This window comes from Dromiciops gliroides, chromosome 1, assembly GCF_019393635.1.
Source record: "Dromiciops gliroides isolate mDroGli1 chromosome 1, mDroGli1.pri, whole genome shotgun sequence".
Lineage (NCBI taxonomy): Eukaryota > Metazoa > Chordata > Mammalia > Microbiotheria > Microbiotheriidae > Dromiciops > Dromiciops gliroides.
In genome coordinates this window covers 54,202,961-54,217,738 of record NC_057861.1, presented here as the reverse complement: position 1 = coordinate 54,217,738, position 14,778 = coordinate 54,202,961, and the positions used below count along the sequence as shown (strand labels likewise).

General features: G+C 50.9%; 1 protein-coding gene across 5 annotated transcripts; it reads left to right on the top strand.

Moving 5' to 3' along the window:
* The first annotated feature begins 77 nt into the window (after positions 1-77).
* PLEKHJ1 (pleckstrin homology domain containing J1) lies at positions 78-14,368 on the top strand. 5 transcript variants are annotated; one of them, XM_043978278.1, is made up of 7 exons: positions 78-148; positions 179-366; positions 2,686-2,753; positions 8,234-8,300; positions 12,043-12,133; positions 12,448-12,511; positions 13,197-14,368. In XM_043978278.1, the coding sequence occupies exons 2-7, from the start codon at positions 273-275 to the stop codon at positions 13,260-13,262; spliced, it is 450 nt and encodes a 149-aa protein (XP_043834213.1). In that variant the 5' UTR covers positions 78-148; positions 179-272; the 3' UTR covers positions 13,263-14,368. The 5 variants fall into 5 exon arrangements, with proteins under 5 accessions (XP_043834213.1, XP_043834211.1, XP_043834214.1 ...); XM_043978276.1 differs by having other exon boundaries at positions 86-142; positions 173-366; XM_043978279.1 differs by having other exon boundaries at positions 91-142; positions 185-366.
* Positions 14,369-14,778: the final 410 nt, after the last annotated feature.

Sequence of the window (14,778 nt, the reverse complement as noted above, 5' to 3'; positions counted from 1 at the left end):
TTGAGGCCCACCTGACGACGAACACGGACAAAGCGGAGCCCCGGGGGCGGAGAGAACGAGGGAGGGAGGGAGGAAGGGAGGGGCGGAGCGGGGAGCGGCTCGCCGGGGCCTGGCTGGCCGGCAGAGGCCGGAGCCGGAGCCGGAGCCGGAGCCGGAGCCGGAGCCGGATCCCGATCCCGATCCCGATCCCGATCCCGATCCCGATCCCGATCCCGATCCCGATCTCGACCTCGAGGAGGCCGCGAGGCTGCCCGCCTCCCATCGCAGTCGACATGCGGTACAACGAGAAAGAGCTCCAAGCGCTGTCCCGGCAGCCGGCGGAGAAGGCGGCGGAGATCGGGATGCGGGTCCCTAAAAAGGGCAGCGGTAAGAGCGGAGGGGAGGCTGGGCCGGGGCGCGGCGGGAGGGCGCCCCGGAGGCGGCGACCCCAGCCCCCAAGGGGCTGCCCATCTCTGCTCCTGCAGGAGCCCCTAGGCTCAGACCACCAGCCTCAGCCCCTGCCGACAGGGAATCCCCACCTCGCCCGAGCCCCGCCTGCCTGCCCCCGGCCCATCCCCTTGTGGGATCCGCCCCCCGCCGGTTCCCCAGGCGAGCCCCTGTGGACGGGGCCTCCCAGGCCACCAGCCTCAGCAGCCCCCTGAATGCTTCCCGCCCGGCCCCCATCCCAATTGAGCCCCTCCCCCCCTCCTTGGCCCCCCCAGGGACACCCTTGTGTACAGAACCTCCCTCCCCGATCCCCTCCCCCATACACAGCCTCCCAGTCTCAGGTCTCCCCCAGCCCCCCGGTCTCCTCCAGGTCATCGCCTTGTACTCTGCCTCTCAGCTTCAGCCCCAACCAGAGAGTACACCTGCCTGATTCTGCCCCAGCCCCAACCCAATCCTATCAGGGTCATACCTATGTACACAACCTTCAGGGCCCTTACACCTACCTTCCACGGAGTCACCCCTGTCCACATTCTCCCAAGATCCTAGCTCCAGCCACCCTAAACTAAGCCCTACCCCCAACACCCCCCCACCTCTATGTAAATCACCTCCCAGGTTCCTCATCCCCCCCCCCAACCCTCCTCAAGCTGAGTCCTTCTGAGGTAACCTCCCAGTGTAGGTAGCCAGTTCCCTTTATCATCCTGTCTGGGGTTCCCAGCATCACCCACCAGGGTCATATCCTCATATCTACAGCTTCTCAAACACCCCCCCCAAGAAGCCCTCCTGTACCCACCCTTCTGTGCTCTAGTGTTACAACATTCATGTACTTCCATGAATTTCTGTTCCCTAGGCCTCTGAAGTCCTAGGTTCAAATAGTGACTGATATTTGGACCTGTGGGTGCTTTGGCAAGTTACTTAACCTTTTTGTTCCCTCATCTATAAAACTAAGGCATTTTATGAGATAGTCTAAGGTTCCTCCCTGCTCTGAGTCATTGATCTTGTTCATCTGACTTAGCTCCAACCCCCTTTCCCTTCTGAATCCGGGCAAGTTACCCCAACTTGTATACAGCATTCTAAGACCCCAAGTCCTTCCAAAGAGAAATCCCCACCTGGATCTAACCCTTCTTGTTAAACTACTGATGAAGCTGTAAAAATGGAATATAGATATTTGTGGGACAAAAAATAATGGTTCCTCAACTTGCCTTGCAAACACCACCACCACCCCCTAAACAAACAGGAATAATGTTAACAGCTTCCTGGGTGGCACAGTAGAGAGAGCACTGATCTTAGAATCAGGAAATCAGGAAGATTCACATTCATGACTTCCAGTCCAACCTCAGATACTTTGCTAGCTGGCTGACCCTGAGCAAGTCACTTCACCCTGTTTGCCTCAGTTTCCTCATCTGTAAAAATGAGCTGGAGAAGGAAATGGCAAACCGCTCCTCTGGTATTTTTGCCAAGAAAACCCCAAAAAAGGGGTCCTATAGAGTGGGACATGACGGATATGACTGACCAGCCACAGCAGTAGTGTCCTAGGGCCACATTCCCAGACAAAGCCTCCAAGCTGAGCCTCCCCCAGACAGACTCTTCCTGTGTAACCCCCACCTAGGCTCCCCCAGGCTCTCTGCACCAGCTGCCCTTTTACAGAGAACCTCCCTGTCTAGCCTCTCCATAAGACTCAGCCACCTCAGCCTTTGAAGAGTCCCATGCCTGCTTGGTCCTGTCTCCCCACTGACCACCCCTCTCCTGCCCTGCATCTTTCCACATGGTCCAACTTCCACCTCTACCCTTTCTGGAGGGCATTTGTCCTTGGTTTTCATTGTGGCATTGCTGCTGGGGCCACAGTGGGAGCTGGGACTCAAAGCACCTCTAAAATAGCTGTTCTGAGCCAGACAGATGTATTCTGTGCAGATGGTACAGAGAACAGTCCTTCCTTCTTTGGGAGAAGAAGAGGGTGTCGGGGGAACAGGAATTTGTGTTGTGGGGTTTTCCCCATGCCATTGCACCTTGTTTTACTTTGCTGTCCTGCCAGCTGTCTCTTTAAACTAGGTCAGATTCTGCCCTCCAAGAGGCTGTATTTTCCCCCAAATTGAAAGGTTAGGGAAATGCTAGTAAAGGATACTGTCATTTTGGGGAGGACCTAAGGAAAGACGGGGAAGGCTGAGGGGAGAAGCCTGATCTCACCAGTGCTCTGGGCAGGGACTCTCTGGGATTACCCTGCAGTGCCCAACTTCCACATTCTTTTTTGATCTCTTCCCCCAGTGGTGAAACGGAGGCTCGTGAAGCTGGTGGTGAATTTCCTCTTTTATTTCCGGACAGATGAAGCAGAGGTAGGAGGGTCCTGGGCCGTGGTCTCTGATAATAAAGAATCCCTTCCAAGGGCTTCCCCATCTGGTATTTATAGCACCATTTATAGTTCCTAAGCAGGGGAGACCTTTGTACCTAGAACATTTTGATCTGGAAGAAATCTTAGCCATAATATAGTCTGATTCAGAGTGTCAGATACTCAGCCCACAACACTCTTGAGTGGGGCCCCAAACAACTTAAAATGTCATTGGGAAATATTAAACAAAATAAATAAAAACACAGTAGAACGGGGCACCTAGGTGGCGCAGTGGATAGAGCACCAGCCCTGGATAGAGGAGGAGCTGAGTTCAAATCCAGCCTCAGACACTTAACACTTACTAGCTCTGTGACCCTGGGCAAGTCACTTAACCCCAATTGCCTCACCAAAAAAACCAAAAAACAAAAACACACACAGTAGAACATAGATGATGCCATTCTGTGGTTTTCTAAGTCAGTATGTGACCCAGACAGAGCCTTGGGTACCCTGTTTCTCCTTGAGTTTGACCCTAGTGGTCTGCCCTCCTTACTTGATAGATGAGGAAACAGAGGCAGCAGAGAGACCTCACCAGCATTCCCCACTGACACAGTAATGGCACTAGAAGTGGTCTCCCAGTCAGGGCTGTTCCCACTACACCAGGCCAGCTTTTTTCACCCCCATGGTGGTTATTTCATGTGAGACTCACAACACAGCTGGGGAACAGAAAGCTTCAGTCCTCACAGGTTACACAACAGGCTCAATGTCACAGCCCAGCCATGGCAGATCAAGGACCATCAACCAATCAGCCAACAAGGATCGATCTGCTCTGTGAAAGGTCCTAGGCTCCAAGGACATGGAAGGAAATGGCAGCTCACATTCTGAGCAGGGAAACAACGAGTATACATAGAAATATACCTTGAATGAATACAGATATTTGTCAAGTAGTCAAATGCACAGTAGTTTGGGAGAGAAGGTCCTGGCATTTGGGGAGATCAGCAAAGACTTCAGGCAGAAGACGATGCTTAAGGGGCAGCTAGGTGGTGCAATGGATAGAGCCCTGGCCCTGGAGGGCAAGTCACTTAACCCTCATTGCCCTGCCAAAAAAAAAAAGAAAAAAAGAACCCCTTGTGTGGACACAAAGAAAATGAGCTGAATTTTAGACTCTTGAAATGAAGCTGTCTCTGGCCCATCCAGTTCAGAATGTCCAATAGGCAGTCAGTGATGAATGGTCGAAGCTCAGGAGGGATTGAGCTGGATGTATGGATGGGGTAAATCACCTGAAGAGAGATGGTAATTAAGCCATCTGATGAAGGCACTGAACACCCACACAGGTAGGGGTGTGATAGGGATGATGAGCCAACCAGGGAGACTGAGGAGGAGTGGTCAGACAGGAGGCAAGTCAGGAGAGAGTAGTATCCAGGAAGGAAGGGTGGTCAGCAATGGCATGTATAACAGATAGGTCAAGAAGGATGAGTACTGAGAAAAGACCATTGTGTTTGACTTTTTTTTTTTTTGGTAAGACAATTGGGGTTAAGTGACTTGCCCAGGGTCACACAGCTAGTAAGTGTCAAGTGTCTGGGCTGGATTTGAACTCAGGTCCTCCTGACTCCAGGGCTGGTGCTCTATCTACTGCGCCACCTAGCTGCCCCCTGTGTTTGACTTTTTAATCTTGTTCAGTTGTTTCAGCTGTGTTTGACTCTTCTTGACCCTATTTGGGGTTTTCGTGGCAAAGACACTGCAGTGGTTTACATTTCTTTCTCCAGCTCATTTGACAGATGAGGAAATTGAGGCAAATGGGGTTAAGTGACTTGCCCGGGGTCCCACAGCTGGGAAGTGTCTGAGGCTGGATTTGAACTCATGAGATGAGTCTTCCTGACTCCAAGCTCAGTGCTCTATCCCCTGTGCCACCTACCACACTTTATTGGCTGTTAATTTGGCAATTGAGAAATCACTGATAGGGCAGCTAGGTGGCGAAGTAGATAGAGCACCGGCCCTGGAGTCAGGAGTACCTGAGTTCAAATCCAGCCTCAGACACTTAACACTTACTAGCTGTGTGACCCTGGGTAAGTCACTTAACCCCAATTGCCTCACCAAAAAAAAAAAAAAAGAAATCACTGATAAAATTGGAGAGCCAGTTCATTTGAGTGATGAGGTGAGAAGCCAGATTAATGGGTGACTAAGGAGGAAGAGAGAAGAGGAAGTAGAGGTACTAAGTAGACAATTTTTTTTCAAAGAGTTTGAAGAGAGCAAAGATAAAGGATGAAAAAGGGCATGGTATGGTGGGTGTGTGAACTTTTTTTTGTTTGTTTGTTTTTGGTAAGGCAATTGGAGTTAAGTGACTAGCCCAGGGTCACACAGCTAGTAAGTGTCAAGTGTCTGAGGCTGTATCTGAACTCAGGTCTTCCTGACTCCAGGCCCGGTACTTTATCCACTGCGCCACCTAGCTGCCCCATGTGGACGTTTTTTTAAGGATTGGAGAAACCTGGTGGTGTTTGAAGGGAGGGAGGAAAGAACCATTTGGTATGGCGAGGTTGAAAATTTGCGAGAGGGATGATTGAGGATGAAGTCTGCTGGGAGAGACAGGAGGGGCTGGGATCGAGGGCATGTGGAGAAGGGTCAGTCCTGGTAAGAAGAAGGGCCCGAAGACGGGGAGGGAGAGGAGGAAGAGCTGGGGATGATGTCTAGGGGTTATTTGATGAAAAGAGTTGGGGGGAGGAGGAACGCATATTGACGTGCATAAAGTAAGTGGCCCTCTGAGTGGAGAAGGGAACCTTTACAAGTCGGTTCTCTTAAACTGTGGGCCAAGGCAAGCTGTGGAGGGTTCTTAACCTGGAACCTGGAAACGTGTGGGGGTGGGGGTGGGGGTGTGTGGGTGTGGTGGGGGTGGTTTGTTTGTGTAATTATATTTCAACCTAATTGGTTTCCTTTGTAATCCTGTGGTTTTTACTTTATTCAATTAAAAACATTTTGCAAAAGGTTCTAAAGGCTTTCCCAGATGACCAAAGACAAAAAACCATAACAGAAAAAGGTTAGGATCCCTCATGTTGTGTGTTCTTGGCTACCACCCAAGCTGCCCTTTGAAGACAGTTTTGGAAGGTAGAGAGAACCTCCCAGCGTGCACAGTGAAAATGTTTCTGAAGGTCAAGGACCTCTGGACACTTGTCATGGGGCTGGATTTTTTAACTTATACAGTAGAAGGGTTCACTTGGGGCAGGCTTCCTTGTGTTTTGGTAGAGTTTGAGGTGTGGGTCTAGGCACTTGTGTGTCCTAGAGAAGGGCTGTGTGTCCTAGAGAAGGGCATTCGTAGCAAGGGGTTCGGGATGCTGCAGCTGGAGCAGCCGTGGGCAGCACCTGGTAGCAGAAAGAGCCTGGCCCTGAGCTCATGGCACAGATGCGAGCTGGGAGAGATTGAGAAGTCACCTGGTCCAACCCACTGATTTTAGCGATAAGGAAGCTGAAGGCAGAGAGATTCACTGCCAGGGAGTAAATGTCCGGGCCAGATTGGGCTGAGCCAGGACCAGGGCTTGCTCCGAGCCACCCTTTCCTCTCTCATGCACACAGAAGAAATGAGGTCAAAATGAAGGGTGCCAAGCTCTTTGCTGCCAGTGATTGTTTCACTTGTTTTTGGGCATCTCTGCGTTCTGTCCCCGGGGATCCTACTTTCAGAGGCTTGGAGCTGGAAGAGACCACAGAGGAGGCAGAAGAGGCAGGTGACTTCCCACAGAAGTCTGCTCAAGTGGCAGAACCAGGATTTGGAGCCGGGGCACTGGCTCAGAGGAGATGGAACCTTCCTTTCAGGTCAGGGTGCCCTCTGACTCCCTCTCAGCCATCCCTTTTTCCTAAGGTGCCCCAGGCTGCCTTGTAGCGGGAGCCGAAAGGGCCAGAAAGTAGTCATAGGGAGATAGGGGGGATGAGCTTTATTTCTGTCATAATGATGGGTGGGCATTTTTTGAAGCATTTCCTGGAGGCAGCACCTAGAAAGTTTCTGAACTGGGGGCACTTTAAAGATGGGGAAATAGGCCATGAAAGGGAAATGTTTTGCCCAAGGTGGCGGGACGAGGTAGTGGCAGGTATGCAGCTGGCTGGCTCGCAGGTCATTGCTTTTCCCAGCGATCCATGGCTGGCTTCCTCCTTATGTACTCGCATTCTCTGTGAGTCACGTGGATCTGGCCCGATCCATCTCTGGGCTCCCCTCCCCACTTCCTTAGGGTAGGTCATCAGAGAACATCCTGTGCTCTGTAGGCAAAGCAGAATTCAGGTAGCTCAAAAGAAATGCGAGATGTGAGACTTAGCAAACCCACCCCCAATGTTCACGGGGACTATTTGTGTCCAACCTGTGGTAGAGCCTTCTGAGCTCATATTGGTCTGATTGGTCACAGTGCCTTGAGGCCCACGTAAGGGTGTCGTTTTGGTCCTCTTCAAGAACAAAGTACAACTGCCAATGTAGGTTAGAAGAGGAGATGCGTTACCCTTGACTCTGGGGGACGAACCTGGTACAAAGAAGCCCAAGTGAATCGGGTATCAACAAGTGTTAACCTACTGTGTAGGGGCAGCTAGGTGGCACAGTGGATAAAGCACCGTCCCTGGAGTCAGGAGGACCTGAGTTCAAATCCAGCCTCAGACACTTGCTACTTACTAGCTGTGTGACCCTGGGCAAGTCACTTAACCCTCATTGCCCCTCAAAAAAAAAGAAAAAAGGACCTACTGTGTGCCGGGTGCCAAGTGTCAGTGGTGTAGCAAAAAGTACATGAAATGTAGCCAGAAGTCCTGAGTTTGATTCCTGTTACCTGCCAGCTTCATGTTACCTTTTACAAAACTCTCTTGCCATGAATTTCCTCTTCTGAAAAATGGGTTAGATGACCTCGAGGTGCCCTTTATCTCCAAAAAGCTGGGGGGAGGTGGTCCCAGCCACAGAGCTTATTCCCTCCTGCTTAGAATGTCTCCCCCTCCTCCCCAGGCTCTGTGACCCTGAGGGTGCAGTTAATAAGCTCAGGCTTGAAGTTTTTAGATTAGCCTGGGCTGGAACAGATCCCATCCCTGCCCTGGGTGACCTAACCTGGTAGGGTGGCTGCTCCCACTGAGGAGTGTGCCCTTTGACCCTATGCAGTAAATCCCAGGAGCCTTGTTAGAGTGTAAGGATGATACTCATGCGGTCCTAGCCCTGGCTCCCGCCACAGGTTCGTAGGTCACCCTTCAGCCCAGTACTGTCTCTCTGAGCCTCAGTGTCTTTCTCTGTCAAATGTGGAAAGTAGACACGATGATGGAGTTAGGAACCCTAGGCTTGATTCCTGGCTCCATCCCCTCTGTTAGTCTCAGCTTCCCCGTTTGTGACAGGGGGGCTTAGAGCTCTGTCAGCAGCTGCGGATCATAGGCTGTCGAAAGCCTGGAAGACACAGTGATGCCTTGCTTTTCCTCTCCGATTGCTGGGTCTTAAGGCCAGGGTGCTTAGCTCAGCTTTCTCCTCTCTCCATTGTTCTGTCTCACCAGCCCATTGGAGCCCTGCTTCTGGAACATTGCCGGATCACCAAAGAAGAGCCAAGTGGCTTCTCTATCAGTGAGTCTGGAAGGAGGGCTGCTGTCAGACCCCTGGGGGAGGGAAAGGGGGGGGGCTCTTAGAAGGCCTGGTGCCTGCCCCTTTGGCTCCTCAGTCTGATAAGTATGGAGCCAGGGCCTTGGAGTGGGGCGAGAGCAGGGCCAGGGAAGGCTCTCTGACTCTGGCGAAGGGCCCTGTTTCCTGGTGGCCATTCTGGGGTCCCCCAGCTGTCCAGCAGGGAAAGAGGAACTGAGCTGCTTGAGCCTCACCCCTCCCCCTAGCATTGGCCCAGCCTCAGAGACCTGCTCTGCTCAGGCCTCTGAGAAAGGGGGTGGGCTGGGCAGCGGCACAGCATTTCCTTCTCCAGCCCCTCCTCACACCTAGGCCAGGCTTCTCTGCCTGGGTGCCTTGACCTTGTGATAGCAGAGGCTCCAGCCTGGCTCCTCCCAGTCCTCCCAAGAAACAAGTGCCCTTTGTCTGAGAGATCTTCCACACCCAGGGCCCTCCCTCTTCTCAAGGTCAGCCTGAGCTCTCAGCCTTGGCCAGCTACAGCCACTGCACCCACCTGGCAATCCCTTCTGGCCCCCTTGGCCCAAACTTCACAGGGATGTTTCCCCAGTTCTTGTCATCAGGAGGGCCGGCAGCCCTCCCCTCCACCTGTGACCTTCCTTGCCTTCTCTGCCACCATACCCTACAGCTGGCCTGACAAGCCCTGGAAGGCCATCAATGTGTAATGGCGGGGTGGGGAGGAAGTCACCAGGAGACCCCCTGATGCAGTGCGCTGGACTGGAGTGGGAACCGGCTTCAGAATCATGACCCCATAGAGGGCACCGGGCAATCATTTCCCCTCCTCCGGTGCCCCTGGGATGAGGCGGTCAGGCCATATCATCCCCAAGGCCTCTTCCAGCTCTGCACCCTCAGATCTTAAGAGCACTCCCACAGACAGCTGAAATTGGACCTTTTGAACCTTCCCTTTGGGTAAGCATTGCCTTTCTGCAGATGCCTTCCTTACAGTAAAGATATGTTGGAAGGGGAATGGGTGGAGGCCTTAAGCCCACAAGGTAAGTTTAGGCATAGAATCTCAGAGTTGGAAGAAAGGTATCGAATCCAACATGTACAAAGGTTCTGAGTTCTAATCTAGAACATCTCTGGATACCACCAGTGACAGGGAGTTCACAGCCCCCCCCAGCCAGCCCACTCCATAATAGACAGGTGAACAGGTTTTTGCTTGGGTTGAGCCAAAATCTGCCTCCTCTTGTCCTTATTCTGTCCTTTAAACTCAAATGGCAAGTCTTTTCCCAGTGATGGCCCAGGAAGTATTTCAAAACAGCTACTGTGCTTCCCCTAGCTCTTCCCTTCCTCAGGTTAGACATTCTCAGTTCCAACTCCATGGAGGAGAAAAATGATGCCCCCAATTGAGTATGGTGCTTGTTGGTAAGGTTAGGAAGCCGAGTAGGAAGAAGACTGTCTAGGCCCTCAATGAGGACTCGAGATTTCTATTCAGTTTTGGGAGCAGATTTTGAGCGCGTCACACTGTTGACTCCTGGAGTTTGTAGTTCACTAAAATACTTAAGTTTGTTGTTTAAGTACATCTCTCCCTTCCTGTATTTTGTAAGTTGTTTTTTTTTCAAACTCATGTGTAGATTGTTTTTCCCTGTTAATTTTTATCTTGTTGACAATGTTGACACCATTACTCTCATCTAACAGTCTAGTAACCCTTCCCTCCACCTCCAATTTATTACTTGTTTATTTGTAGCAGTCTTTCCTTTTTAAATTGTGCGTTCCAAATCTCCTCTCTTCCTCCCACCCCTCCCCTAACCGCTGAGAAGGCAAGCAATATGCTATCCATCATGTGTGTGAGATTGTACAGAACTTATTTCCGTATTAGCCAAATCGTTTTTTTGTTTTTTTTAAGGAAAGAAAGATAAAGCAAAAAGCTTTTACTTCAGCTTGCACTCAGAGTTCACAAGCTCGCTCTCTCTGGAGGAGACCAGCATCTTTCATCACAGGTCCTTTGGAGTTGTTTTCGATCATCATATTGATCAGAGCAGCCAAGTCTTTCACAGTTGATCTTCATGATCACTTTGCTGTTAGTGTGTACAGTGACCCCCTTTCAAGAATGTTAATGAGGGGCAGCTAGGTGGCTCAGTGGAAAAAGCACCAGCCTTGGATTCAGGAGCACCTGAGTTCAAATCCGGCCTCAAACACTTGACACTTACTAGCTGTGTGACCTTGGGCAAGTCACTTAACCCTCATTGCCCCACAAAAATTTTTTAAAAAACCAAAAATGTTAATGAGGTTGGAGTAGAATGGTTTGTCCTTGATGAACCCACCATGTTATCTTCCAGGAATGACCATTGATTTCCCTGTCCCACAAATTATTTGTCATAAGGAATTCTAGAACTATGCCAGGGCTCAAGGTCTCGCGAGCTCACCGGCCTGGTTTTTTAAGTATTCCTTTTCTTTGTTGGCCATCGGCTCTCTGCCCAGTTGCAGGCCTAGAGCACCCCTCCCATTCTCCGTGACTTCCAAGATCAGCACCAGTCGTTGAGTAAACAAATGCCTTCCCTGCTGGGATACAGTTCATCTATGCTAATGACTTGAATTCATGAAGAACATCATCTCCCCACTTAGCCCGAGTTTCCATTCTGTTCCTTTTTGTTGTGCCCTTCTCAGTTGTAGAAAAAACAGGACAAAAATGGGAGGGAAGGGACAGCTAGGTGGCGCAGTGGATAGAGCACCAGCCCTGGATTCAGAAGGAACTGAGTTCAAATTCGGCCTCAGACACTTGACACTTAACTAGCTGTATGACCCTGTGCAAGTCACTTAACTCCAACTGCCTCACCAAAAAAAATTAAAAAATAAAAATGGGAGGGAAGTTGTGGTATCTCACTGTTCCCCTGTTATCTCCCCAACTGTGACAAGCAGGTCTCCATCAAGGAGCCTGTTCCTTCTGTCACAGCTTTAAGGAGTTTTTGTCAGCCCTTTGCTAGCACATTTGCTGCTGCTCGTTGCATCCGTTAGACGTGCACTGATGAAGATAAGTTTAACCATGTTTGTTTGCTAAGTCCCTCTTGTGACTGCTTCACCACACTGGTGTGGAGCCCCTCTCATGCCGAATTCCCTTTGAGTCTCAGACATATGGTAACTCTTTGAAAGCTGGTGCCCTTGAGTCAAGGGCGTGGCTTAGGAGGCCCAGCTGGCCTCCTCTAACATATGCTGAACTCTCAAGGTGACAGAGTCATCTCCACTTCATCACTTCATGGACCAGTCCTTGAAGGATGAGAATCAAGTCCAGAACAGCCATGGTGCTTGCACCTGTTTTCCTCTCTTCCCTGAAAGATCCCATTCAGGCCCATGAGGCCTCTGATTTTTGTTTTTGTTTTTGTTTTTTGGTGAGGCATTTGTGGTCAAGTGACTTGCCCAGGGTCACACAGCTAGTGTCGAGTGTCAGAGGTTGGATTTGAACTCAGGTCCTCCTGAATCCAGGGCTGATGCTGCCCCGGGGGCCTGTTTTTCAAGGAGACCTTTCCATGTTTAGATAGGCAAAGGCCCCCATCACAGCTGCATCTTATGTGGGGGCAGCTCCCTCTGCTCCAGTGCAGTACCCCAGCTGGCCGGGCAACCTCTAGGGTCCAGACATTTGTGTTCAGGCATGGGGAAGGGCGGCTTCTGCCGGATGTCCCAGGGTGCCACCCTCACTGCTGGGGTTACCCATTGGGTAGGCCCCAGCTCAGAGGGCTCTCTCTCTTGTGCCATACAGGTTTCATTGAAGAACCTGACAGGAAGTACTACTTTGAGTGCAGCAGTGAGGAGCAGTGCCAGGAGTGGATTGATGCCTTGAGGAGAGCAAGGTGGGCTTTGGGGCTGGGTGAAGAAACACTTGCGGGCTGTCATTCACTTAGTAAGCATACTGTGAGGGGGGGGGGCGGGGCCCCCCCCGCGGGCGACAGGCAGACACAGGCTAGAGACAAACAGACCTGAGTTTGTATCCACCTTTCCTTCTGAGACTGCCTGGTGTTGGCTGATTGAGGACGCCTTGAGGCCTGCGGAGGTGTGTGGACGTTGCTAGTTTCCTTCCCAGTATTAGAGTGTCCTCTTCTATCAAAGCTGTGTAGGAACACCCAGCCTTCCTGACTCCCGCTTTGTGCTTCTTGTCACTTCCCAGCTATGAGTTCATGCGGAGAAGCCTCATCTTTTATAGGAACGAGATCCAGAAGATGACGGGAAAGGTGAATATTGCAGGAAAAGACCTGGTCACTTTGAGATCTATATATCTGGATGCTAGTGGTGACATCAGGGGTTTAAGGCCTTCTCCCAACAAGCCTGTTGGGAGGCTAGTATGAGGGACAAAGGCTTGGCTCCTTTCCTTCCTGACTCCCATAAGAGGGACTGCTCCTGGACAGTCACAACATCTTTGCCTAAGTTCTGGCAAACCTACCTGGCCTCAGTGTTCTCCTACCCACCCATTCCAGGAGCCAATTACTGCCTTGACAATTCCAGAAATCTTGGTACCCTTTATAGACTATTTCTTTCTTTCTTTCTTTCTTTTTTTGGTGAGGCAATTGGGGTTAAGTGACTTGCCCAGGGTCACACAGCTAGTAAGTGTCAAGCATCTGAGGCCGAATTTGAACTCAGGTCATCCTGAATCCAAGGCCGGTGCTCTATTCACTGCACCACCTAGCTGCCCCTTATAGACTATTTCTGAAAGTTTATTTTACCCTTAATTTACAAACGGGAAAATGACACTGAGATTTCAAAGTCGCCTGCCCCTTGCCCCTGGGCCTCTCCCCCTCTCCCCCACCTTCCCCCCGGGGCCAAGGCTCTGTGCAAAGACTAAGACTAGCTTTCTTGGTACACTGAATCCTTTCTCCCCTCATCCCTGGCTGTTCCTTCAGGACTCTTCTCCCCCCACAGGACCCCCTGGAGCAGTACGGCATCTCCGAGGAGGCCAGGTTCCAGCTTAACAATCACCAGGCATGAGCATCTCTTCTAAGGAAAAAGTCCAAATTGGTCCAATCCCTGTCTACCAGTGTTCACACCAATGACTATTGGGGGTGGGGGGAAGAGAAGAGGAAAAGCTTTACAAACCTTGGGCCTCCCACAGGAGGCCTTACCCTGGGACTGACAATGGACTGCCTGAATTGCTTCAACCAAGTCTGAGCCCAGAAGGAAGAAGGGGATGAAATGGAGGTTTTCTAATCTGATTGAAAAGCAACCAAGGACTAGAGTCAGGGCACCTCCAAGCATCCTTCACTAGAGCCAGGCAAGGCAGAGTGCTCCCCAGGCTTGAGGGCTGTAGTTGGGGTCTCAGAGGGTCAGGGCTAAGCAGCAATCTTCTTGAACAGATGCCTTCTTTCCTCTGCAGGTGAGTACAAAGTCAATGTGGAAGGGGGAAGGAAGCCATTAATGAGCTTGGTGCTGTTATGGGAGCTGTCCTCCCAGCCCTTCCCAGAATAAGCCTGCTTATCACCTGATCTTAGGGGTTGTGAGACTCAGTTGTGTGGCCTTGGGTAGGTCATTTCCTTATCTGTAAAAAGAGGGCGGACTAGATTCTCTCTTCTGAAGTCTCATGCCATTTGGGCCAGAGGGGTGAGGAAAAGGTAGGACAGACCTAGCAAAAGGCTCTTAGAACATTGGGCAACACCCTCTTCCCTAAAAGCTTGTTTCTGTAGGGTCTCAGTCAAGCCTCACTAACCCTATCGGCGAAGCGGAATTTCCCACTTCTGAACACAAGCCAGAAACTTGGAAGGGGATGCTATAGTTTGAGCAAAGTAAATAAGTCTTGTGTTGGCCCCTGTCCTCCCCAGGCCTCATAGGCTACAGGGGTGATTAAAGGAGCAGATCTGAGAGAAGATGCCCACGGGAGGCTCTCGATTTCTATCTCCCCATCCACTTGAATGGATGATACTAGACGATGCTGTGAATGGCTTTTTTTTGGGGGGTGGGGGGTGGTGGTTGATTCTATTTGGGGCACCATCTACTTGCAAGAAGCTCTGCTTTTCATTTCTGCTTCTGTCAGGGAAATGGCTCTCCAGGTACTATTGTAGGGTCTTGTGGATTTGGAATAAATGTCTTTTTTCAAGATGCCCTTGTGAGCCTCCTCTTTGGTAGGACGAAAGCAGCAGGGTCCTTACACATGGCCCCAAGAGTAACCACAGATAATGTACAGTCCAAGCCATTTGAGAACCAAGACTTCCAAAACTGAGATTCTGGCAAACCTTTGCTTTTTCTCCATCCCAGACAAAAAGAGTGGTTTTTAGGAAAGCTGTGTGGGGCAGAGGAGAACCCGTGGGTCACTGGAGTGACCACCCCACAAGTCTCAGCCCTGACCTCACTTCCCAGGCTTGACTTTTGGTCTTTTTTATGACTCTAGGGAGCTGCTGGACTTCTAGACTTATTTTTAGTTGGTGCCAGGACACCCAGAGACCTAATACAATGAAGTACTGGATGTGACCTCTTAAGTTCCAAAGAATCTTGGGGGGGGGGGGTGAGTGGG

Coding starts and splice junctions, on each gene's coding strand:
- PLEKHJ1 (XM_043978278.1), top strand. CDS start 273: ATGCGGTACAACGAGAAAGAGCTCCAAGCGCTGTCCCGGCAGCCGGCG. Junction 2,754..8,233: donor TCCGGACAGATGAAGCAGAG/GTAGGAGGGTCC, acceptor CTGTCTCACCAG/CCCATTGGAGCCCTGCTTCT. Junction 12,134..12,447: donor GATGCCTTGAGGAGAGCAAG/GTGGGCTTTGGG, acceptor GTCACTTCCCAG/CTATGAGTTCATGCGGAGAA.